At 44.7% G+C, this 26,074-nt stretch overlaps 1 protein-coding gene across 4 annotated transcripts in view; it reads right to left on the bottom strand.

Annotated features, from left to right (window-relative positions):
• OPRK1 (opioid receptor kappa 1) overlaps nucleotides 1-24,787 on the bottom strand; it is a 29,237-nt gene extending 4,450 nt beyond the window's left edge. The window contains exons 1-3 of one of the 4 annotated variants that reach the window (XM_045455326.1): nucleotides 24,339-24,787; nucleotides 23,732-24,021; nucleotides 8,476-8,828 (exon numbers count right to left, since the gene is read on the bottom strand). In XM_045455326.1, coding sequence (XP_045311282.1) covers nucleotides 8,476-8,828; nucleotides 23,732-23,988 — 610 coding nt within the window. In that variant the 5' untranslated portion in view covers nucleotides 23,989-24,021; nucleotides 24,339-24,787. Of the gene's footprint in view, nucleotides 1-8,475; nucleotides 8,829-9,187; nucleotides 9,338-14,067; nucleotides 15,453-23,731; nucleotides 24,108-24,338 lie in introns of those variants that run through there. The other 3 variants (XM_045455327.1, XM_045455328.1, XM_045455329.1) reach the window with 3 other exon arrangements.
• Between the last annotated feature and the right edge of the window lie 1,287 nt (nucleotides 24,788-26,074).

Genomic DNA, 26,074 nt, shown 5'->3' with positions numbered 1-26,074 from the left:
ATACTCACCCTATTTTTAATCATCGTAGAATGACAGAAGCCAGACAGAAGCCCTCCTGTAATAAATAATATGTTACCTTTCCTGATGTTTTTCTCTCCATCCAGAATGCAAACTACTTTAGGGTAGATACCCAGCGTGTTTTATTCAATATTTAATCCCTGCTAGATAGGGTGGTGAGAACCACAAGATGCTTCAGGAATACAAACTGTTAAGTAAGAACATAAAGTGAGGGGTGCCGCAGTGGCTCAGCCGGTTAAGTGACCGACTTGGGCTCGGGTCATGATCTCGAGGTTTGGGAGTTCGATCCCTGCGTCGGGCTCTGTGCTGACAGCTCAGAGCCTGGAGCTGCTTCGGATTCTGCGTCTCCCTCTCTCTCTGCCCCTCCCCTGCTCATGTTCTGTCTCTCTCTGTCGCTCAATAACAAATAAACGTTAGAAAAAATTTTTTTAAAGAACATAAGGGGCTGAAGCAGTAAAAATTGTTAAATAAGTGAATAAATGAATATCACGTGGAAACCCTCGAAAATAGGGACTGATTACAGTAGTTATTATGGAAAAGCAATCTGCTAAGACAAGTAAGGCAACATAAGAGCTGATATTTAATTTGGATACATCTTCTAACTGTGAGTATCAGCTTCCTCTTGAACAAATGATCTTGCACGTAGTAGGAGCTCAATAAATATGTGCCGAATGGGTGAAATAATCAACTACAGCTGCTTTTCCAAGACTTTGGGAAACATCCAGTGATAGAGTTAGAAACATCCTCCGGAAATGTCAATGAATTTAAGTTTATCCCAACAAAGAGAAAGGAGAATACGGCGGCAATCAACAAGGAAATTCAAGTCCAAGGGCCCCATTTTTACAAAATGTTCTCTTTTGGGGAAAAGAATGCATCTTTAGCCTTCGTGATGCACACAGGCCAAAAGTGAAGGATACAAAAGTATATTCCATGCAAATGGAAACCAAAAGAGAGCAGAAGTAGCTGTATTTACATCAGACAAAGCTGCCTTCAACTTAGAAACTGTCTTGAGAGGCAAAGGAAGTCACTATATAATGATACAAGGGCCAAGTCACCAAAGCGGATGCAATAATTGTAAGTATATACGCACCCGACATTGGAGGACCTAAATATATCTGCCATCTGTTAAGAGAATTGAAGGGAGACATAGATAGTAATAATAGGGGACTTCTATATCCCGCTTTCAACAATAGATAGATCCTCCAGATATAAAATCAAGAAAGAAACCGCAGACTTGAACAGCACTATAAATAAAATGGACTTAACAGACCCATACAAAACATTCAAGAGCAACAGAATACACATTAAAATATTAAATATTTAATTAATATTAATATGTAATTACAATATTACTATAATATTTGACGCCTTGATATTTAATTAATATTAATTGATATTAATATTTAATTATTAAAATATTAAATATTTAAATATTTAAATATTAATGCACATGAAATATTCTCCAGTATCGATCACACATTATGCCGCAAAGCAAGTCTTCACAAATTTAAGAGGACTGAAATCCTATTAAGTGTCTTTGCTGACCGTGTCAAAATAGAAATCAAATGGGAGGGAAGCTGGAAAATTAACCAATATGTAGAAACTAACACTCCTGAACCACCAATGGGTCAAAGAAAAAGTCAAAGTAAAATACAAAATGCTCGAGATGAATGGCAATGCAAATACAACATACCCAAACTAGGGGATGGTGGCAGAGGCAGTTCTTAGGGGAAAGTGCACGGTGATAACCACCTCGCGTGAAGAAAAAAGAAAGATCTCAAATAAATAACCTACCTTTATGTATTAAGGAACTAGAAAAAGAAGAACAGACAAAGCCCAAAGTTGGTGGAAGGAAGGAAATAACGAAGAAAAAAAGCAGAAACAAATGCAACAGAGACCAGGAAAACAAAAGACAATACATACAAACAGACAACAAACAGAAAACGACAAACAAAATCTTTTCAAAAAGATAAACAAAATCAAACCCTTAGTTAGACTCAGAAAGAGACAGAAGACTAGGCGGAAGGAAAGACATAACCGGTAACACAGAAATAAATACAAAGGATCATAAGAGACCACTATGAACGATTACATGTCAACAAATTGGAGAATCTAGAAGAAATGGATACATTTCTAGAAACATACAACCTACCAGGCTGAATCATAAAGAAATAGAAAGTCTGACAGATCAATAACAAGTAGATTGAGACTACATCAAAAAACCTCCTAACAAAGAAAAGCCAAGCGCCAGATGGTTTCACTGGTTAAGTTCTACCAAGCATTTAAAAAGGGTACCGATCCAGGGGCTCCTGGGTGGCTCAGTCGGTTAGGCATCTGACCTCAGCTCAGGTCATGATCTCACGGTTCATGAGTTCCAGCCCTGCGTCGGGCACTATGCTGACAGCTCAGGGCCTGGAGCCTGTCTTTGGATTCTGTGTCTCCCTCTCTCTGCCCCTCCTCCACTCACACTCTGTCTTTCTCTCTCTCTCTCTCAAAAATAAGTAAACATTAAAAAATTTTTTTAAAAAGGATGCCAATCCATTTCAAACTCTTTCAGAAGTTGAAGAGGAGGGCCCACTTTCCAAACTCATTTTACAAGGCCTCCATGAACCTGATACCAAAGGCAGACAAGGACACCACAGACAAAGACACCACAATATCTCTGATGAACAGAAATGCAAACATCCTATAAAACACTAGCAAACCAAATTCAACAGCACATGAAAAAAATCATATGCCAATATCAGGATTTATGCCTGCAATGGAAGCAGGATTTATCCCTGTGAGGGTTCCCCAAATCCAACAATGTGACACCACATCAATAGAACGATAGATAAAAATCACGATCATGTTGATAGATGCAGAAAAATATGACAGAAATTCAACATCCATTCATGATTAAAACTCTCCACATATTAAGTATGGAAGGAACGTAGCTCAACATAATAAAGACCGTGTATGGCGAGCCCACAGCTAACATCGAATTCAATGGTGAAGGAGTGAACGCTTTTCCTGTAAGATCAGGAACAAGGCAAAGACGCTCACTCTCACCACTTTTATTCAACATAGTATTGACAGTCCTAGCCAGGGCATTTAGGCAAGAAAAGAAATAAAAGGCATCCAAATCAGAAAGAAAGAAGTAAAATTGTTTGGGGAGGACACAGTCTTACGCGGAGAAAACCCTAAAGACTCGACTAAACCACTTTCGGTAAAGTTGCAGAATTCAAAAATCAACACACGACAAAAATCAGTTGCATTTCGATACACTAACAATAAGCTATCTGAAAAGTAAATACGACAATCCCATTTACGTTACCATCAAAAAAGAATAAAGTACTCACAAATCGATTTGTGAATAAGCCTAAAAGATCTGTACACTGATTACTGTAAAACACTGATGAAAGAAATTGAAGACACAAATAAATGCAAAGATATCCTATGTGCGTGAATTGGAAGAACTAACACTGTTAAAATGTCTACACTACACAAAACAATCTATGAATTCAGTGCAACCTTTATCAAAACCCAATGGCATTTTTCATAGCCTTAGCCAAAATAATCCTCAAACGCCTACGGAACTACAAAGGACCCCGAATAGTCAAAGCAATCTTGAGCAAGGACAAAGCTGGAGGTATCACGCTGCCTGATTGTGAATTATATTACAAAGCCACAGTAATCAAAACAGTCTGGTACTGGCATAAAAAACAGACACATATTCCAATGGAATGGATTAGAGAGCCCCGAAATAAACCCACACCTGTACAGTCAAGTAATCTTCCAATAAGGGTGCCAAAAATAGAAAATGGGGAAAGAATGGGCTCTTCAATAAATGGTGCTGGGAAAATGGGGTGTCCACGTGCAAAGGGATGCACTTGGGGCCTTATACCGTACACAAAAATCAACTCAAAGTGGATTAAAGACTTAACTGTAAATAAGACCATAAAACTTTTACAAAAAACGGAGGGGAAAAGCTTCTTGATAGCGGTCTTGGCAATGATTTTTTTTGGATGCGACGCCAAAGCACAAGTAACAGAACCAAAAATCAACAAGCAAGATTGCATCAAACTAATCCAACCTAGAAAAAAAGAAGAAAAAAAAAAAAAAAACCCTCTTCTAAACAGCCAAGGACACAATCAACAAATTGAAAAGGCAGCCTGCGGAATGGAAGAAAATATCTGCAAATCATGTATCTGATAAGGGGCTAATATTTAAAAAATATAGGAGATCATACAACTCAATAGTGGAAAAGCAAATAATCTGATTTAAAAATGGGCAAAGAACCTGAATAGACGTCTCCCCCAAAAAAGACATACAAATTGCCCACAGGTATATAAAAAGGTGCTCAACACCACTAATCAACAGGGAAATGCAAATCAAAATCACCTCAAACCTGTTAGGGTGGCTATTATTAAAAAAAAAAAAAAAGATGTGTCAGCAAAGATGTGAGGAAAAGGGATCCTGTTGGTGGGAATGCAAACTGGTGATACACACACACACACACACACCAGAATATTATTCAGTCTTTTAAAAGAAAGAAATCTTGGGGCGCCTGGGTGGCTCAGTCGGTTAAGCGTCCGACTTCAGCCAGGTCACGATCTCGCGGTCCGTGAGTTCGAGCCCCGCGTCGGGGTCTGTGCTGACAGCTCGGAGCCTGGAGCCTGTTTCAGATTCTGTGTCTCCCTCTCTCTGACCCTCCCCTGTTCATGCTCTGTCTCTCCCTGTCTCAAAAATAAATAAAAACGTTAAAAAAAATTTTTTTTAATAAAAAATAAATAAATAAATAAATAAATAAAATAAATAAATAAAAGAAAGAAATCTTGCCAATCGTGGCGACATGGATAGACCTGATACACATTGTGCTAAGTGAAATAAGCCAGACAAAGAAATACAAATCCTATATGCTCTCCCTTATATATGGAATCTAAAATAATCAAATTCACAGAAGCAGAGACAAGAATTGTGCTTTCCAAGAGCTTGGGGCAGGAGAAACAGGGGAGACAATAAGTCAAAGGAAGGGTACAAAGTTTCAGTCACGCAAGTAAGTGAGTTGTGGGAATCTACTATGTAGCCCAGGTTCTGTAACTGACAATGTTGAACTACATACCTGACATTCGCTAGGAGGGAGGAGACCTTAGGTTAAATTTTCTTATCACACAAGAAACATAATAAACAAGGCAAGAAGAAACTTCGGGAGGCGGCAAAGGTCTGCCGTCTGGAGGGGATAACGGTTTCACAGGTAGTTAGCAATCTCCAAATGCACTGGGTTGTTTACATTAAATACGTACAGCTTTTTGCACGTCAGCCGTAATAAAGTGATTTTTCTACAAAATAGTCTTTCTTCTGCTTTTAGATTTATATTAGAGGGCCGCGGCTTTCTTTTTTGGTATGGGTTCCAACGTCTCCAGGCTCTCGTAATTATAGAGTTAGTTCTAGTATCTAAACTAAAGCTTTTGTGGTGTTTGTTAAGAATATTTTTGTTTCTGCTTGTAGCCATTACAACAACTTCGTTATTTAGTCATTATAATAGGCAGACTTCGTTATTTAGTCATTATAATAGGCAGACTATGATTCCCAAAAGACATGGTGTGCACATGTATACTATGTAAAATGTTATATTTAACATGTTATGCCCAGAAAGTGAAAATTTTGCTGTACACAAGAGCCTTCAATATTGAATGACTACCCTGTCGGATGTTGGTAAACATAGCAGGAAGGCAGGGCCTGTTAAAATAATTACGTCAGGTCAGATGCTAGCTGACATTGATCAAGTGCTTCCCAGAAACACGCACTGCTTTCCAGCCTTCCAGCTTTCCATGCACGGACTCTATGGATCTGGAAAACACTCTAGGAGGGAGACACTGTTATCTACCCCTATTTTGCAAATGAAGACATTGTGGTACAGAAGTCTGAGTAATGTCTCCAAAGTGATACTGTCCATAAATGGGGAAATCAGGATTCGATTCCAGGCTATTTGCTTTCCGAATCTGTGCTCTTAACCAAAAAGAAGCCAGGAAGAAACCCAGAACATTAGCTGAGATTTCTTGTCCAGATGAGCCTGGGCTCGTGAAATTGACGCCTGATTTCCTTCAGTGAGCATTGTCCGCAAACACAACACTATAAACTACCAATGCCATTCAGCTCTAATTCAGGGCATAGAGATTGTGTAAAACAGTCCCTTCATGATCCAAGAGTCCTGACGTGGAGTGTCATCCAGCACTCCGAAATGAGTCCAGAGACAATCTTTCACCACATAAAAATCTGCTTTAGAAAATAAAAGAAACGAAGAAAGAACAGAGCCCTCCGACGAGACTACTTTAGTTTTCTCCCATTTTCTCCTCTATTTCTCCCTATTTCTCCTCTATTTCCTACACAAATTAATCTTCTCCCAACACTGGTTGATCCCTTGTTCCACCACATCTGCACACGTTCATCCACAGCAGCTCCTTCCTGGAAAACCTACATCTACCTTCATTTTTCTCTTTCAAAAGCCAAACTGAAATCCGTTGCTTCTAGGATGTCATTTTCTGACAGTGATTAGAGGAGTGTAGTGGTGAAGTCGGCAAGCATGTCATGAAATATCAAAATCAGTTCTTTATTTACGGGAAAATCACCATCTTCTTTGACTATCTAGCCCATTCTTCTAGTCCTGGTGGTGTCTACACGGCCTCTCTTCTTGAATCCAATTATTAAGTATCAACACCCTAGGCTCAGAAGGGTTTCTTGCAACTTTATTTCCATTTGTTGTATGCAGGAAGAAACAAAACCCTGTGGGTAATTAATCGTATTTTAAAATGCTTCTCTGATGAAGTTTGACATGTCTTAAAATTTACCCAAGTATTACAGCTTAACATCCACCATGGCGAAGTTGGAAATTCATTTTATTGTTTAAGAGGGAAAAGATTGTACTTCATCAAAAACGTGGACTGTGCCAGGGGCGCCTGGGGGGCTCGGTCAGTTGAATGTCTGACTTTGGCTCAGGTCATGATCTCACGGTTCGTGAGTTCAAGCCCCACGACAGGCTCTGTGCTGACAGCTCAGAGCCTGGAACCTGCTTTGGATTCTGTGTCTCCCTCTCTCTCTCTCTGCCCCTCCCCCACTCATGCTCTTTCTCTCTCTGTCTCTCAAAAAATAAACATTCAAAAAAAAATTTTTTTATGTGGACTATGCCACGTAAGCTATGATTTTAGCACCTGCCCTTTCTTTGATCTGGCAAGCCCCCCACTACACGTATTCAACCGTCTGTATTCCCAGGTATCATGAGCCTCCCTAATAAACTAGAACATTTAGAGAACTGCTACAGCAGTAAATAGCATTTATAAAGCCCAAAGTGATGGTTCTGCTCCCTTCTTCCCAAGGAATCTCTAAGCAAAACTTCCCCAGCAGCAATTCTCACCCAGGCTACAGGTCAGAGTCATCTGGGGCCATCTAAAAAATCTTGACCCCCAGACGGTACCTCAGGTCAATTAACCCAGAGACCCTCCAGAGGTGAGACCCGGGCATTAGTTCAGATGACCCTTGAACAACATGGGTTTGAACTGCACAGGTGCACTTATACATAGATTTTTTTTTTCTAAATACAGTACAGTACTATAATTGTATTTTGTCCACCTTATGATTTTCTTAATAACATCTTCTTTTCTCTAGCTTACTTTATCCTAAGAATATAGCATAAGAACATATACAAAACATGTTAGTTGACTATTTATGTTATCAGTAAGGCTTCTGGGTCAAAAGTAGACTATTAGTCGTAGTTAAGTTTTGGGGAATCAAAAGTCAGGCATAGATTTTTAACTGCATGGGGCTGGTGCCCCCCCAACATGGTTCAAGGATCAATTGTATTTTCTAAAGTACCCAGGTGTTAGAACCACCATTTTAGAAATACCGCGGAAACATCAAGCGTCCTGTTTGCATTGGGCGAGAACTCAAATGTCCAAAATCTAAGTTTTGCTGATGTGTGCTATCCTCCATCGGTGAACTTGATTTTGAATGGCTTACAGCCAGATGAAGCTATTATGATAGGGACGCGAAGATTAACACCTAAAGAAAAAGAGTAAAGAGCCAGCATAGATGTCTAATGATTTAGGGTCCTCTTTTGGGGACAAAGAAGAGGAGTGAGTAGGTGTATCTTAGAATCGCCAGGATGCAGTGTAATTGTATTCTAAAAGTCCACATGCCTGTGGTTCCCTGATTCATCCCCACTTCTCCAGATTCCGATAAGCACTTCCAGAATAGCAGATAGCCTGGGCATCTGTATCTGGGTAATGTCTTTACCCTCTCCTATGTGTAGATACGGACAGCACAAATGGTTGTGTTTCTCATCTTCCGTGGATTTAGGCATAGTATTTCCACTGGCTTTTGGTTTTTCCCCTAGCTGTGTGTCCTACTCACTTGCACATTAGGAGTTTACATCATTAGAAGTAAGGTTTTTGCAAATGAGGTGACAGTGATGGTCCTTACCTTCCCTGACTTTGGTCCCTCCAAGGACTATCGCGGATATGCCGACAGATGACGATAAGAGCCAAATACAGATGTTGATGATCTTTGCTTTCATGGGTGTGCGAAAGTCTAAAGCCTTGACGGGGTGGCACACAGCAATGTATCGGTCCACACTCATCATGGTCAAGGTGAATATGCTAGTAAACATGTTATAGTAGTCAATGGAAATGACAACCTTGCACAGCACGTCCCCAAATGGCCAGGAATTCATCAGATAGACGGTGCTCTGGAAGGGCATGGTTGTAGTAACTAAAGCATCCGCCAACGCCAGGTTAAATATATAAATGTTGGTTGCTGTCTTCATCTTTGTGTATCTAAAAGACAAGAAACAAGGTCATTTCTCTTCATCTTCAGGTCAAACCCAGGTGTCTAATACGCAAAAGGACTGTTGTAGACATAAGGAGTAGTAGAAAACAATGGGCAAAAGTCTCTGACTTTACCTAGCTTTTATTCTCGTGCTGTGTTCAAAATATAATTAAATTTAAAAAAGGCAAAGGATAGCATACATAAATAGATGAATACACATATAGATCTTTTGGACAGACTTGTGTATAATACAGGTCTTTATTTTGTGACTGGCAATTCATTTTAACCCTGGAGCTGCTTGGCCTTAAGCGTTTTTTACATAATTTATCTTTTCCCTTTCCCTGAATAAAACAAAGATAAAACTTACTCAACTTTTCCTCGGGGTCATTTTGAGAAATCCGTCATTGTGATTATGTCTCTGGAAAATCCAAAACGGTCTTCTTTTTTAAATTTAATTTTAGTTTATTTAAATTTTAGTTAACATACAATACAATGCTGGTTTCAGTTGTAGAATTCAGTGATTCATCAGTTACATACAACACCCAGTGCTCATCTCCAGGGCCCTCCCCTCACCCATCTAGCCCATCTCCCACCCACCTCCCTCTGTCCACCCATAGTTTGCTGTCTATCATTAAGAGTCTCTTGAGGTTTGTTTCCTTCTCTTCCCTTTTTCCCCCTTCCCAGGTATGTTTTGTCTCTTAAATTCCACATATGAGTGAAATATATGGCGTTCGTCTTCCTCTGATTGACTTATTTCGTCTAGCATAATACATTCTAGGTCATCCACATCATTGCAAATGGCAAGATTTCATTCTTTTTGATGGCTGAGTAATATTCTATTATGTACATATATTCTATTTTATAGATATATTCTATTATATATATTCTATTTTATATAAATATAAATAAAAATTTATATATATAGTTATATATATTCTATTTTATGTATATACGTATATATATATACACATATATATGTGTATACACACACACACACACACACACACACACCACATCTTCCTTATCCATTCATCAGTCGATGGACATTTGGGCTCTTTCCATAGTTTGCTTACTGTTGATAATGTTGCTATAAACATTGGGGTACATGTACTCCTTCAAATCTGTATCCTTTGGGTAGATACTTAATTATGCAATTGCTGGGTCGTAGGGTAGTTCTATGTTTAGTTTCTTGAGGAACCTCCACACTGTTTTCCAGAGGAGCTGCACCAGTGTGCATTCCCACCAACAGTACCCTCTTCTCCAGTTTTCACTTTGAAAATAACATTCAATTTTGGGATGAGCACTGAGTGTTATACGTAAGTGATGAATCACTAAATTCTATTCCTGAAATCATTATTACACTATATATTAACTAACTTGGATTTAAATCATAAATAAATAAATAAATAAATAAATAAATAAATAAAATACTTTCCATCTTAATGGCTAAAACACAAACTAAGTCTGTTGATTTTGTTTGCCAGTGTGCCACCAGTTTTTTCGTCTTAAATGCATTATGTACATAAAGCAGACTGAGCTCTTCTTTATACACATCATGGCACTCAATGTAATCTAGCACAGTAGGTGAGAAATAACTCAGTTTTTCTTTACTCTCATCTTGAGAGATTTTTAAAGCACGTAAGTTGCTTCCTCTTCCAACTGAGGGGACAGTAATTTTCAAAGCAGGTCAGAAAGATTGCCTTTAAGCCCAAATGATTCTTTCCATCATAACATGGAAGTTTAGAACAATTCCATTTTCAACTGAAACGGAATTAAAAGGATTGTTTTACTTAGAGAACACTCCCTCGGGGATCTACAGGGCCGGAAATGTTCCAAATGCTATCGGCAGGTTTTCAGAGGCCAAAGGCTAAGATACGTAGGGGAAATCCATGTTAATTACTTTCCACACACCTCCGATTTGCAGACCTTATCGTAAGTAATTCAGCCACGCCCCATGCACTTTCTTAATGTTATGGCTTTGGCTTTCATTGAAGGGCATTTGTAAGGAGGTGTCTTATGGAGAACTACTGCTTTGGCTACAAAATCAAAATCAGTGGTTATTATTGATCACTGCCAGGGTGTCTCTCAACACATAAATATCCACATTAAGAAATGTCTTTGAACGTGTAGTGACAGAACAGCCGGGGCTCTCCTGGGAGGCAGAGTGGTCTTCTGTGAAGTCAGATCATCCTGCGTCTGGACTCAGTGTAAAACTTTCCTGAGTTTCAGTTCCTGTTACATAAAGATAATAAAATCAAACGGCCATAAAGGCAGTAGATGGCCTGGCTCAAAATGTGTGACACACAGGATCATACTTCACTCTCATCGTCCCACCCCCCCTCCCCGCCCCCCAACCCTCCCCTGGTCTCTCCTCTTCTTGCTAGGAAATGGCTTGTCAGTGCTTGGATGAAGGCATGGTCAAGACGGCCACAGAGTCAGGAGCTGTTGGTTTCCATTTTCATGCTCTGCCATCTAAGCAGTGCTTTAATCTGGAGAATGAGGAGTTTACTTTAAAATATGTCATATTTTCCCTTTACAGTTTTCACTCAAATATTACTAAGAGGCCTGTAAGTTCTCGAAAGTGATTAAATGTGTATGACCAATGCTCAGGGCTTAGGCTATATAAAGGCACAGGTAACTAGGGAAGGTCCACTTGCTGAGACAGAACAAATGTTTCAAGGGAGCAAGACGGAAATAGTATCTGTTCAAATACTGTCTTCTTTAAGATGCGGTTTTATGTTTGAAAAGCGCATCTTACAGGCCGACCTCCTATTCTTTTCATTTTCTCCCCCACAAATCCCTGATACTAACAAAGATTTTGGCAGGCAGTGCCTTTAACTTCTGCTCTCGGATTTAGTGACCTTGATATTCTCCTCTTACTTTATGAAGTTAGACGGACGTCCCCTGCCTTACACAGTTGGGTCGACCTGGGTTCTGGTCCTTATGTTTCCCTCCAACTGTTAGATTTGGGGCATGTCACTAAAAACTGGGCTTTGGATTCTCAACTCTAAAGTGAGAAATATAATGCTTATCTTAAAGAGCTCCTGAGATAACTACGGACTGCCCCTGCTCCGGAGAATATGTCTAATTTACTCCATGGTCTTCACCTCCTCTCCCTCTTTTACGTATGTGGAAAAACCATCAGTTACGACCAGAAGAGAGGAACCTAGTTTTTCGTCAGAGCCATGGTTTAGCTTGAACACAAAAGATAATAGTAAAAATGATGCCTGCGACCTTATACGCTGGAAGAGTATGAATGGAATGAAAAAGGAGTTACGATAAAAATGTAACACGTCCTTATCAGTAACCGCCAAATTATGGAAAGGGCCCAAATGTCCACTGACTGATGAGTGGATAAAAAGGTGGAATACACGATGGAATATTACTCAGCCATCAAAAAGAAGAAAACCCTGCCATTTGCACTGACATGGATGGAACCAGAATGCATTATGCTAAGTGAGATAAGTCAGAGAAAGACAGACGCCATATGATTCCACTCATATGTGGAATTTAAGAAACAAAACAGATGAATACAGGCGGAGGAAAAAAATGAGAGGGGGGCAAACCATAAGAGACTTGTAACTACAGAGAACAAACTGAGGGCTGCTGGAGGCGAGGTGGGTGGGGGTTGGGCTAGATGGGTGGTGGGTATTAAAGAGGGCACTTGTTGTGATGAGCAATGAGTGATGTACATAAGCGATGAATCACTAAATTCTGCTCCTGAGACTAACATTATACTAAATGCTAACTACCTAGAATGTAAACAAAAAGCTGACACATAAAATATAATATGCACCTTTAAGCAATCATAAAATGATGAGTGATTTGCTCTTAAGCCTTCCAAAAAGACTTTCAACAAGTAAATGTATGAAATTGCTTAAGCCTTGAGCTTCTAAAGAATTCAGATCTGGTCACCAGATCTCAGAAGAAGAGAGATGAGCACCTGTAACAGAAATGTCTACAAATTACACAAAATTTTAACTAGACTCGTCGAAGCAAAGGTCCTTGCTCCCTGAGAAACAACCTTCTCTCAGACCATTCACGTGGGAGCTACCACTGTCACCCCCGGGGGTGACACCTACCAGAAACCTAGAGATGGTCCTGTGCCCTCCTGCCATGGACAACCCCGTATCTGCCAGCATCCTGATGTCACCGCATCACTCTGGTTTCCAACTGGTTCATGTTAACGATGACAGTCTCGATACCCACTTATTTCAAACACTCCCTGCATCAGACTCTGCTGTACGTCCCACAGATGCACCCCACTCGGTCCTTACCCCAGCTCCACGTGGCAGGCATCAGTATCCCTATTCTACAGCTGAGGCCACTGAGAATCACCAGACTTCCGTGCATTTCTCAAGGTCATATGGTTGTAAAAGGTATTGCGAGGGGCGCCTGGGTGGCTCAGCTGGTTGAGCTGTAGGACTCTTGATTTCGGCTCAGGTCATGATCTCATTTACCACACCGAAAGGGAGAACTGACAGGTATAATTCTGAGTAGTGAATAAACTACGAGTTCAACGAGGATTTGCTGACGGTCCTTCAGGCACGTTACCCGACTGGATCCTGGGACAGCGCGATAAGACCCTCGTGGTCAAAGGCGGTCTGGTTGAGGACTCGGGGATTGTTTGTATTTCATCACATGGAGAGAGTAGTTAGTCCTTTCAATCAGATGTCCCTGGGCGGGGCGGGGGGGGGGGGGGGTGGAGTAAGCTTTCTTACTATGAGAAGATATGAAATTATGTTCCATTTCCTCCACACTGCTTTACAAAAATTTGCGAGTATTTCAAGTAAAATGGCACCATCTGGGTGGGAAGTTTTTGGCTCGTCTGGAGAAGCTGGAGGGGGGCTGGCAGTGAGTGGTTGCACTTTTTAGCTTACGCCCCACGGGAGCATATGGCACGAAAAGAGCAAAGTCTGTGGGCTGTCCCTGCGACACTTGCCAATGTTACAAGCCTGGAGATGACGACAAGGGACGCGGGTCGGGCCATGAAGAAAGCCATCGCCTGGCAAAGCGGCACAACGTGTCTCCGGGAGTAAGAAATGCTCCCCAGCACACATTAACTCAAGACCTGCCTACCGTAGTTCCCGACAGAGAATTGAGAGGGGAGGTGCTCTTAGATTGGCAGTCATACACGAACAGGGTTTTGTGCTGAGCCATCAGGAACCAGCGTCACCAGGAGGGGGTTCTGGGAGAGCGCGGCACCTGCCGTGAGAAAAATGAGGCACGAGCGGGAGGAACACTGACCTTGCAACAGAGCAGTCGTAAGACGGTTCCTCGTCCTTCCCATGCGCCTCCTGTGCTCTGACAATATACGGGTAGAAGAGCCCATATTTGGGTTAGCAGCATCCCTTCCTGTTGAGGTACACTGCCCAAGTGCTGTTTGAATTGAAATTTAAATGATGCTTCTTCAATCAGGAGCTCTTTTTTTAGCTTTGCGACAGCATAATACATCCAGGATCTTGATGGGTAATCATCATCCATCTTTAAATACACACACAGGTTTTCCATTTTGTGGATTCCAGGCAGTTTTAGCTCTTACCTACAATTGCCCCCCACGCTGACAATCCACACACCCTCTCTTCTCTCTTGTTAGAGTCAAGCTTCCTCCCCTGTCTTAATCGTTTCATTATTTCTACACATTTTTAAGTGCTCCATACCCAGCAACATACTGGCCATTGAGCGTGACCGAAAGACTCAATATACAGACCGCGCCCCCGGGGAGCTTTGCAATCAGTGGAGTCAAAAATTACCACAGGCACTAGAGGGACAGACGGAAGGGAAGGATCAGTGTGTGGGGAAGAGATCGGGGCACATTTTAAAGAAGAGAAGACGTGGACAGGATCTTGCGTTCGCTGTTTCTCGGGGGTTCGTGGAGTGCACACCTCATGAGTAAAGGAAGTCGGAGCTGTCATTCCAAAGTTTCTCCAGGACGCAGAGATTTTATCAGAGAAATCACGTGGGTCTGTGAATTCCGCTTCTTCCAGCAGCTCAAGATTGAAAACCATTCTGGTAAGTGTGGTTAAGTAAGCATCATGAGGGTAAAAATAATAATAATAATAATAATAAAAACCTTTGAGATGAGCAAATGGGGCATGATTCAGGCGACATGAATATAGAACATTAGCATGCCCCCCTCCGGACAAAGGCTGTCAGGTACTTTATCGTGTTGGAGTTTTTCCACAAGCAATGCCCATTGTTTGGGTGAGGAAACAATAAGGAGGATGTAAATGGCTTGCCTCAGACCACAAACGAGTGAGACAGTGGGAAGTAAGAGCTGAGCCTTCTGAGTAGCCATGAAACCACAGCGCCAACAGAATGAAACAAACACCCGAGTGGTCATTTTTCTGAATAGACCCCTTTACTACAGCAGACACCTAAGGGCCAACAGAATGCACCTGAAGAATGGCTGTTTGGTCTGGTGAACCAATGGCTCCTGACCCACAGGAAGCTGGCCGCCATATTACAACCCTGGGGCTGTAGGCACTAGGGTCTCAAGACCCCCAACACACCAGGCTCAGGAGAAGGACATTTCTCTGGACGGTCCTGTGAAACCAACAGCGGAAGACTAGCACAATGAGAGACATGTTTTGACACTCTCTTCTCTATGTGACCAACGAGCATGATTTATTCGTTTTCCAGATTTAGAGCATTCCAGATTTTATGCTTTAAATGATCACAAATGATGGCTTTACCAATGTGAATTTTCAGAAGAGTTCACTTGAAAACACAAAGAGTTTGCCTCGTGAATTCTCCAGATGACTTTCAGTTCATCCCGATGAAATTAATTGGCTACCCGACATCTTTTTGGATTATTTACTATTATGGTTCTTTCCTCAGGGGTAACAGCCTATTGATATTTAAGGGAAGGAAGGGAAATTCAGTCACTTGCTCAGATGATCTGACTCTGGAATTGAATATACTCACTATATTCACATAGTCACTATGTGAATTCGCTATGTGAATTCATAGACTCACGCGGATTCATGTAGATGGTCACGCCCCTTCAGTTCCCCAGAATTACTCACCCACGTGCAAAGAGCAAAAGCTATAGGGAGTACAGTGGAGCAGACTGTGTCCCTGCGTCCCACGACTGTCAGTCACCACCTCAGTGACCATGCTGGCAGTGAGATACAGCTGGAATGGTGGACATCTGTCATGTTGCATGGCCGGCAAGGCTGTCCATGCGGGTGGTGGGAGAATGCAGAGTGGTGATTTCACTACCATAGCTGGTGCCCTGGACCTGCTCATTCTCTGTTGGCATGGCCTTGACTCCCAGAACGAATGGTCTAGTGTATCCAGCTGTGCACTATCATGCCTAACAATGTCCAGTAGAAAACTACAGACCTCAGATGACTGACGTGTACCAATCGTCAGCTCTCTGGATACTTAGAAGTATACAGATATCTCAAATGACTTTTTCCAATTTTATACAGAAAACTGACATAGCTAAAGTAAGCCACAGGATGCTGGTAGAAAGGAGAGAAGACTACCCTCCCGCTCTGTCCTCTACCAGAAGGAAACACCCCCTTCACTAGGTGAAGAGAGTTTAGCACCTGGTGAAGTTAAACGAGTTAATACTGAGAAAATCGTTCCCATTGTTAAAGAAAATGCTCGCTCAGAACTCTAGCCATTGTTAATCTGAAAACTTCCCTCCCCACCTTTGGATCAGTTCCTTTGGGATCTCTGAATTCATCACATAGTCATCACATGCTTTCTGCTTTTCTCCTCTTTCATCTAAAGTCTGGCCTGCTGGACCAGGGAAGGAGGTAAGCGTTTAAATAAAAACGCACACACACACAAGCCTTTTACGATATTATCCCTACTCCTAAAATCTACTCTCTTACATAAGTTTTCTTTATCTCAGACATAAGCTTGCGTCCCCTCCAAAGAAAGAAACAGAAATTGGCTGATTTTCTGTGGGGGGATAAATAAATCTTTTGTTAATACAGTTTTGAGCCGGCATTATTTGCACCACTCAAACCACATAAGCCAAACCTTAGAGAAAAGGAGAGAAGACTGCCCTGCAGCCACACAATGTTACGAGTTTGCACTGAGGACAGAGCCCCCCACCCGCATCCCCCGGGGGCAAGAGGAATTGAGTGCATCTGGAAGTTAATCTGCAGTGAAGAAGGTGCCAGCTGCACAGTTCCCACCAAGATACTGCTGCTCAAGAGATACAGCCGAGTGATTAATGGAGAGGCGCAAACACCTCCCAGCCAGAAAGAAGTCCCTCCTAAAACCAACCATAAGACTGTCACCACGGAAAATTGTAAAGACTCATAAAGTCAACAGAAACAGGAAGTGATTTTGAAGAGTACAATTGTGCTGGAGTCTGCTAAACGTTAGGACCTGGATAGCTGATGACCAGCTTGGTTTTCTTTCTTTCTTTTTCTTTTGTACTCGGGGGGAGGGGCAGCTGGTTAGTCTCTGATCTCTGCCGCTGTCCACAAGGATTTGGATTTCGGCTACAATCACGTTCCACAGGGAAGAAACTAATTCCATTTTGCTAATCCATATCACCAATTGCAACGAAACCGATTCTCTCTTTTAAGAGCTTGTCAAGTAATAATTACTCCGAGAAATGCAAGATGGGCACTTTTGAAAATGACTTCTGGACCGATCTTTACTAGGCTTACTTGAAAGGAAACGTTTAATGCTGATTCCAAGAGAGGGCTCAGGATAAACTAGAACATATTTTTCAATCAAAGCCTGAGGTAAGGCTGATGTCAGATAGGGGGCAGCACAAGGTTAATTATACCCCCAAGTCTCTGCCTTGTCTTCAACGCCTCTCCAGGTGTAGTCTGGCGATATTATCCAAGGTAGGCTACGGTGACATCTGAGAAAATCTGGAATATGTGTACATATAAGTGCAGCGATGGATGGAAAAGAGGCAGGCACGGCAGCAGACACTCTGACTGGGTCACCTCACTTCTCATACTGCCCCACTTTGGTGACAGCCACACCCTTTTCTGGGACTGGCCCAAGTTCAACCATGGGGCCCAGATGAACTCAGGGGTGACCGGAGTCAGCATATGCCACGTAACCTAAGACGGTCTCGGCGCAGTGGGACTCCTGTCAGTGGCTTGGGGAGGAAACACTATGTCCCCCAAGTTATGCGCAAGAAAACGGGTGCCTTTGTAAAAAGAACAACCTGTGTGCCCAGCAAGCTTGGGTGGGTTGGCTGCCTTTGGAGAAGAAATTTGAGCTCAGGAAATAGAACCATATCCAGACTATTTTTGCGGTTCTGGTTGTTGTTGTTGGTTGTTGTTGTTTGGTTGGTTGTTTTGATTTGGTTTTTGTTTTGTTTTGTTTTGTTTTCCCAAGCCCTTACACATGTCCTTTTAGGACACTTCAACACTGCCCAGGTTGAACTGTAGGGACGCAAAAGTCTTCTACTCTCAGGGCAAAGGTAGCAGAGGATTGGCACCCTACAGGTCTTTATTGTGGTAGCAATGAAGCAAGGAAAACTGATGAGAAAAGAAAAAGGCAAACCTTAAGACCAAGGAACAAGCAATTTTGATTCCTTCTCTTTTTGCCCTAATACTTTTTCCCTTGTGTATCCTTACGTTTTACTCAACAAGATGCAGACCTTCGCAAGAGTAAAACTTTTCTTCAAATTCAACAAAAGAGAACGTATATACAAAACTATCATAGAAATCGAAGCTTGAGGAGGGTGTTTTCTTAAGGGGCACAGAGAGGGGACAGGCAGTGTTTAAGGCGGAATCATGTTCCCTCAAGATACATGCAGTCAAGTCCTAACCCCGGTACCTCAGAATGTGACTGTATTTGAAGACAGGGCCTTTAAAGAGGCAAAGTGAGGTAAAATCAAGGTATAATGGGATGTGAGGGTGGGCACTAATCCAATATGGCTGGTGTCTGTATCAGAGAAGATTAGGACACAGATACACATGACATAAGACCCTGTGAGGACACAGGGAGAAAAGGGCCATCTACAAGCCAAGGAGAGAGGTCTCCAAAGAAACCAGCCCGGCCAGCACCTTGACCTCAGACTTCTGTCCTCCCTGTGAGAAAACAAGTTCTATTGTGTAAAGCACCCAGTCATGGGTGGCACTTTGTCACGAAGGTCCTAGTGCCCTGAGAAGGAAGTTCCACCCGGGGCCAGCAGCCTGCCTCTCCTGACACCTGCCCTACGGGTTCCAGACTTGCTCAGCCAGCCCCAAGTCACATAACCCAATTCCTTACAACGAATCTCTTCACAGGTACGTCTCCTACTGGTTCTGCTGTTCTGGTTGATTCCTGACTAATACAGAGAGTATGCGAAGTGAGGCCAGAAGCTCCGAGAAGGCTCTGGAAAATACGGCCAATTGAGAAACACGAGAGGAAGGGGGGTCTGTGATGCAGACAAGAGAAACCCAGAAGGCGTGGCAGGGAGTCAAGGACAGGGTGCTATCTGAGAACGCGACGGGCATAGGATTGGTCGAGCATGCCAAGTCTCCCCAGAATGGCATGCCTGGGTGGCTCCGTTGGTTACGCGTCCGACCCTCAATTTCAGTTCAGGTCATGATCTCACCGTTCATGGGATGGAGCCCCACGTCAGGCTATGTGCTGACAGCACAGAGCCTGCTTGGGATTCTCTCTCTCCCTCTCTCTCTGCCCCTTCCTGGTGTGCTCATGCCCTCTCTCTCTTCCTCTCTCTTTCTCCAAACAAACAAACAAATAAATAAATAAATAAATAAATAAATAAATAAATAAAAACTCCACAGAAGTTGGGGGACAGCCAGCCTAAAATGAGCATCGGAAACATGAACGATGCTCTAACTTTGGTAAAAGAGCATCAGGGAGGGAACCCAAGTGCCCTGGGCTGAGGAATGGATGGCAGACAAAGAAATGAGCAAGAGGGATTATCCCTCCAAGAAGCTTACCTACAACACACGGGAAGATGAGAAGCCATTAGCTAAGGGAACCCAGAAAAGCAGGAGGGTCATGGACACTGATTACCTGTAAGATGACAGAGGTTTGAGGATGTCCCGATGCTTACGAGACAAAAATCAGTGGAGAGATTATAGATAGCGTAGGAAGGAGATCCCTGACACAGCAGAGACTCCAGAAGAGCGGGAGGTGAGGAGATTCAGCTCACAGGGGCAGGGAATTACCCTGGACAGAAAGAAGGAAACGTCTCCACCGAGATGGCAAGGACTGAGGGGAGGGCGGCTGCCGAAACACATACGTAGGAAAAGTGCTCCCAGAAGCTGGATTCTAGACTCACGGTGCACAACTGGCTCAGACCATTCCCCTGACCATGAAGAATTATGGTTGGGGAGAGGGCTTAGGCATGAGTATTGATTAAATTAGGGCTGGGTGTTTTTTTGTTTGTTTGTTTGTTTGTTTTTAAGTGAGAAATGGGAAAAGGAATTGGCTCTTTCTGGAAATAGGAGAGAGACACAGAAAAACCAGGCAGACTTGGGGTCAGATACACTTGAAGGCGGCGACCTGGCCTTGGCAAAGGTAACAGTGACTTTATTCAGCAGAATTCAATCAGCTGTGTAGAGGAATCGGGAAGACAAGGTCGTGGCTTGATCCAGGGTGAAGGTTTGGTGGAAGACAGAGGCAGGACAAGAAGGCAAGGCAGTTGAGTGTATTGGCAAGGGAGGTTGGACCGATGCCTCACAAGGTCCGGGTGAGGCCAGAAGAAAAGAGAGTCTGGGAGCAAACGAAGGGCTGCCGGGCAAGAAGGCGTCCACAGGTTTCCACGACGGTACAGCAGGAACTGAGCTGAGCAGCAGCGGACTAAAGCGCAGGAAGGACCGGGGTCAGGCTGGCTCCACGGTTCGCAAGGTGCCACTTCAGTCAGTTTATTTCATCAAGAGTAAACGAAATAACGCACACGAAGTAGGTAGCTTTACCGGCCTGGCATACCCTTCAGTTTTGGTCCTGTCTGCTACGGGGGAGACAGCTGTATGCGTGGAAGTTGTGGGAGGACGGAAGTTTCAGATGTCCCAGGTGAGACCGCCTGGCGAGACCCGGGTGTGGGTGGGCATCGGGGCGTGCCCTGCAGGTGAGGGACCCAGGAGGCGGTGGAGAGCACACAGGGTTAGGATCCTAAGCGCCACGCCCGTGGGCACACCCAAAGTGTCAGCAGGAGCCAAAGACATAGATCCAGGGCCAAGGTAAGAACCTCCCACCCCAGGGCCACAAACCAGAAAGCCTGGCGAGAAGGGAGGCTGGGGTGCTTCGTTTTAAGGTGCTCACAGTGAGAAGTTACTGTGCCCTCACATGAGGCAGTTAAAGGCAGTTGGCACTAAGACATGACGGAAACCTCGAAGCTTTCAATACGTTCAGAGGATACTGGGCAACAGTTCAGGTACCCAAGGTGGGAAAGCTATTTGTAAGACGGGTCAAAAAAATAATCCAAGCCTTTTTCCACAACCCTAACTTTCTCCCCAGGTCTGAGCTGGCCATTTCAGACCCGTACCTGTCCTGACATCCAAGCATCTAAACCCCGTCTCTAGAATGATGTCCCAGATGACTGAACCATGACCCTTTCCGATGTATAATATTTTTAAAGCGTCGTTCTCCAAAGTGATCCTCAATCTTTTCAGTGTCGTTCAGTCCTCAGCACGGAAGATGAAAGCCGCGTTTGAATCTGCACTCTGCCTGGGCTCTCAGTTCCCATGTGAACATCACAGCGCCCCCCTTTCAAACCTTCAGCTGCTTCTTCGGAGCAAAATAAACCCGAGGCCACCAACTTTTCTTCTGAAGCTTTATTTTTCAATTCTTTGACCCTCTCCCAGTCTGAACTGATTCTAAACACTCCTTAGTCCTCTTAGCTATAGATGCAAGCAAACCAATGTTTCCGTACGTTGGCATTCCAGGACGATAGCATAACCCCTCACCTTTCATACTTCATCTCCAAGTAGTTGGGGCTGGGGTGAGAAGACGAATGGTGTTACGTGAACCAGCTAACTTTTTGTGTATGTTTAGCTGGATGTATTCCCTTCTAGCAAATTTTATTCCTGGATATCTTTTGGAGATACGTGTATACACACACACACACACACACGTACATATAGACAATTACATATCACATGTTACATAAATATGTGAATAATTAATAAGTATACTATATTACTATTTATAAAGGTGATTATTAATTATATACAATTACATGTAATTGTTAAATGTATTTATGTTTCATTTCTATTTCTATTTCTTGTCTACTGTTCTCCCACGGAGTTGTCTTTGCACACATTTTAAGATTCTTCATTCCTTTTTATCCTACTCTGCAGGGCTATATAAATAGTTGTTAAGCAACTAAGAAGCTCTTCTCAAACTCAAAACTTCAGGTGCTCATTCAAATATCAAGAAGCTGCTTTTGTTTTACCGGTGCACTTACCTATGACATAAGTAGGAACAGAGTTGGTTTTGTTCCTAGCATCTCCTTTTTGTGTAACAATGTTTTATCACAAAACCACAGCCTCTGAACCAAAGATCTGCTAAAAATTTTAATTGAAATTGAGAACACAGCTGTCTTGTCTTTGCTTTCAGTTGCCATAATCGTCTTTCTAATGGAGAACAGCCCTGAAATTATTGATTGCTTGAAAAAATGATACGCTTTTCAAATCTCCCCTCCCTCTGTAGCCTTTACTCCTCACTGATAGAATTCCTATAAAATACAATACACAATTATGGAAACCCAGGGTACCAAGGTACAAACGCTAATTGTAGGTGAAATGAGCTTTATAATATTTAGAGGCTTAAATGAGCTTAAAATATTTAGATACACAGACAAATACATGGGCATTTTATTATGATGATGATATCTCAAGACTCATGCCACTAGAGATAATGTTCTTAAGGTTCATAATAAATAAGGAGCTAAAGTGAGAATTTTTTTTAAGTAGTTCTTCTTCATCCTTCAGCATCCCTGAAAACAGTGACTTTGTCCTTTATCTCAAAGGAATGGAAACCCCTTATCCACTCTCCAAGGTGCATTTCCAAAGCATTACATCTTCCAGAAAGTAAAACACACATATTTCAAAGGGCCTCCAGGCCAAAGTTGAGATTTTTTTTCTTTTCTTGTTTTCTTTGTTGAAGGAGACCAAAATAAGAATCATTTCACTTGCCAGAAAACCAGCCTATATACGTGGGTATTTGGGTATTCATTACTAGAAACCGACTTCCATGTAATTCTACCAAAGAACAATGTAATAGAACCTTCAGTTTCCCTCGGTGGAAAATAAAAAGCAAAGCAATTTTTGAAAACCTCCACAACCCACACTTCAGAGGATAAATATCAGATGGCTTATTTACGAAAAATCACTGATATTCTTAATAAATGGGATGACATTTCAGTACCAAAAGGGCTCATGTGTGGATACCAACAACCCTAAATAGTATATTGGCTTTTGCTTCATAAACCGTAACACCAATCTGATGAGTCACAGGAAATTCTGAAGTATCTCCAGTGCATTCGATGGGCCTGAATCTCACCTTAAGAAATATTCACGGAGGACAAAACCAAGCGCTCCAAACTGGGGCAGGCAACCAGGCAAAAAGGCCAGGCAAAGGAACTTAGCTCCCTTTCCAGGAGACGCTGACCTTGCTGCGCACCCTAGTACTTTCCCTGACCACAGTTTTCAGCAAGGGCTTGGGGGGCAAGAGGACTGTCACTCAAATCCTCAAAACACCGCTGGCGGCCCGATCTGCGCAGTGCGAGCCTCGCAGTCCCCCACCAAAAACTCTTCCAGGAAATCCCTCACTTCAAGGAGGCCACGCTCTGAGACTCTCCGGAGCCCGGCAAGGACGGGTTAGAATCCCCGCCACCCGCTTGGCGCCCCACCCGGCGTCCGGGTGACTAGACCACCCCACCCACCCCCGGAGCCTCACTCCCCCCACCCCCACCCCGCCTCCCACTCCAGCCGCGACGGCGCCCAGACCCCGCACTCACCGGATGATCACGAACATGACCAGGGAGTTGCCCACCAAGCCCACGACGAACACCACCGAGTAGACCGCGGTGATGATGACCGGGATGGCGGGAGAGATGTGCGCGGGCTCCAGCGGCGCGCCCTCGGAGCCCCCGCTGCTGTTGCCGTCGCTCTCGGCCCAGCCCGGCGGCCAGCCGCTGCCGTTGGGGGGCAGGCAGGTGCTCGGGGGGCAGGTGGGACCCGGCTCCCCGCGGAAGATCTGGACCGGAGGCTCCATGGCTGGCGGCGAGGAGGGGCGGCACCTGCGGGGCTGCGGGAGCGCGAGAACCGGCTGGACCCGGAGAGGCAAACTTTGGCGCCCACGGGCCAGCGCGGGGAGCCCGGGCCCCGCCGAAGGCCCCCCACCCCGTCCCCGGCGCTCGTCCCGCGCTCGCTCCCGGTCCCCGGCTCCTGAAACCCGCCCCCAACCCTTCCTGGGCACGCCCCCTCCTCCCCCCCACCCCCGCCCCCCGGCGGTGGCACGGTCCCCACCCGGCCGCTCTGCGCCCCCAGGGACCAGAGAGCCCTGGAGCACACAGCCCGCGCTCGCCGGCTCCGCTCCTCGGAAGTCGGAAGCCCAAAGCTCACCCCCGGGTCCCGGAGGCGCGCGCGGCGGTCCGGGGCAGGTCCTGGCCGGGGCGGCACGGCGCGCTCCCGGGGCCGGCTCGGCGCTCGCGGTCGCCGCGCACCCGCAGCCCCGCGCTCAGCCCAGCGCCGTCCCCGCGGCTCCCGAGACGCGCGGCGGGTCAGCCGGGAGGACGCGGCCCGGACTCGGCCGGCTCGCCGGCCCGGGGGCGCACCGAGCGCGCGGGGGCGCTCCGCCCCGCCCCCGGCCCCGCCCACTCGGCGGGGGCGGGCCCAGACCCGGCCCCCCCCCCGCCCCCCCGAGGCTCGCCCCGGGTCTCAGCCGCTCTTGGATGCCCCTAGGACCGAGCCGCTGTGCCACTGAGCTTTAGTGGTAAGGAAGGGGCTGCCCCCTCAGGGCGAGTACGCATCTGGAGTATTCAGAAAAGTCTCGAACTACTGTCGCCTTCGTTCCCGGGGACGAAAAGTGTACTTCTGTGTATTTGGAAGACCCATCCAAATAGCAAAGTAATCGTTAGGCCAGATCGTAAAATACTGATGACTTAAAAATACATCAATAGAGGGGCGCCTGGGTGGCTCAGTGGGTTGAGCTTCCGGCTTCAGCTCAGGTCATGATCTCGTGGTCCATGAGTTCGAGCCCCGCGTCGGGCTCTGTGCTGACAGCTCAGAGCCTGGAGCCTGCTTCGGATTCTGTGTCTCCCTCTCTCTGCCCCTCCCTGTTCATGCTCTGTCTCCCTCTGTCTCAAAAATAAATAAACGTTAAAAAAATACATCAATAGAATATTTCTGTGCATTCGGTTCCTTCTAGTCTTCTCTGAGATGACACGGACGACATGTGACAGGTGTTACTTACCTGCGGATGAGTAACTCCCCTTACGCAGGCCTCAGTGTTGTTCCAGGAGTTGACAAACTGTCTCCGCCTCTTTTATGAATCCCTGCAACCATCACATTCTCCTCACCTTTCCATCACTAGGGTGCCTTCTCTAGGAAACCCCCAAGAACCTGAACCCCCATAGGGAAATTCGGTCATCATCGTTTCCGTGCATCACGCTGCCAGTCCAAGGATGGCGGTCGGATTCTGCTGGGGGAAAGAGGCCCTGGGGCAATGGGACCCAGGGGACAGTGAGGAAGAGGAAGGCAGACTAGGGTGGGCTGCAGCAAGGCAGCCAGGACTCAGCTCGGAAGTGAAGGTCCCGAAGCAAGAGTGGGGAAGCTGCCCTTTCCCAACGGGATATGGGAGCCAGGACGCCAGGAGCCCAGGGTGCCTGAGTTTCCCAAGTAGATTCCTCCTCCAAGGCTGACTGACTTCTGGAGACAAACATGACCCTCCACGGCTTCCCCCCAGCTCAGAGCACCATAATGGCGCATACAGTCATCCCATTCATCAGCTGACAGCCCAAGAGAGCGGCAACCTGGCTCAAGATATGGTGACCCCCTAAAGAGGGGTTTGATCACCAGAGTCTCATCACAGCCTCGAAACGCAGAGCTCTTTGAGGAGTGTGCTTCAAAGAAGCACAAGGAAGCTCTCTTTTGCCCAGCAGAATCCCTCCAACCCCGGGCGGGCACCATAGGAGTTTTGAAAATTACCAAATCTTACGTGTTTTGGGGTTTGGTTGCAGATCGTCACTAGAAGATGACACCTGCTTTCACAGAACATCAGAACCGTGGGCTCCGCGTGTGTCTGAGGGTCCGTCTCTGTTAGGAAGGTGGCGGACGGTCTATTCCAGATGTCTGGGGAC

This window comes from Leopardus geoffroyi, chromosome C3 (genome assembly GCF_018350155.1).
Source record: "Leopardus geoffroyi isolate Oge1 chromosome C3, O.geoffroyi_Oge1_pat1.0, whole genome shotgun sequence".
Taxonomy (NCBI): Eukaryota; Metazoa; Chordata; class Mammalia; order Carnivora; family Felidae; genus Leopardus; species Leopardus geoffroyi.
The sequence above is the reverse complement of the archived record's forward strand: the minus strand, read 5'-3'. Positions and strand labels throughout refer to the sequence as shown.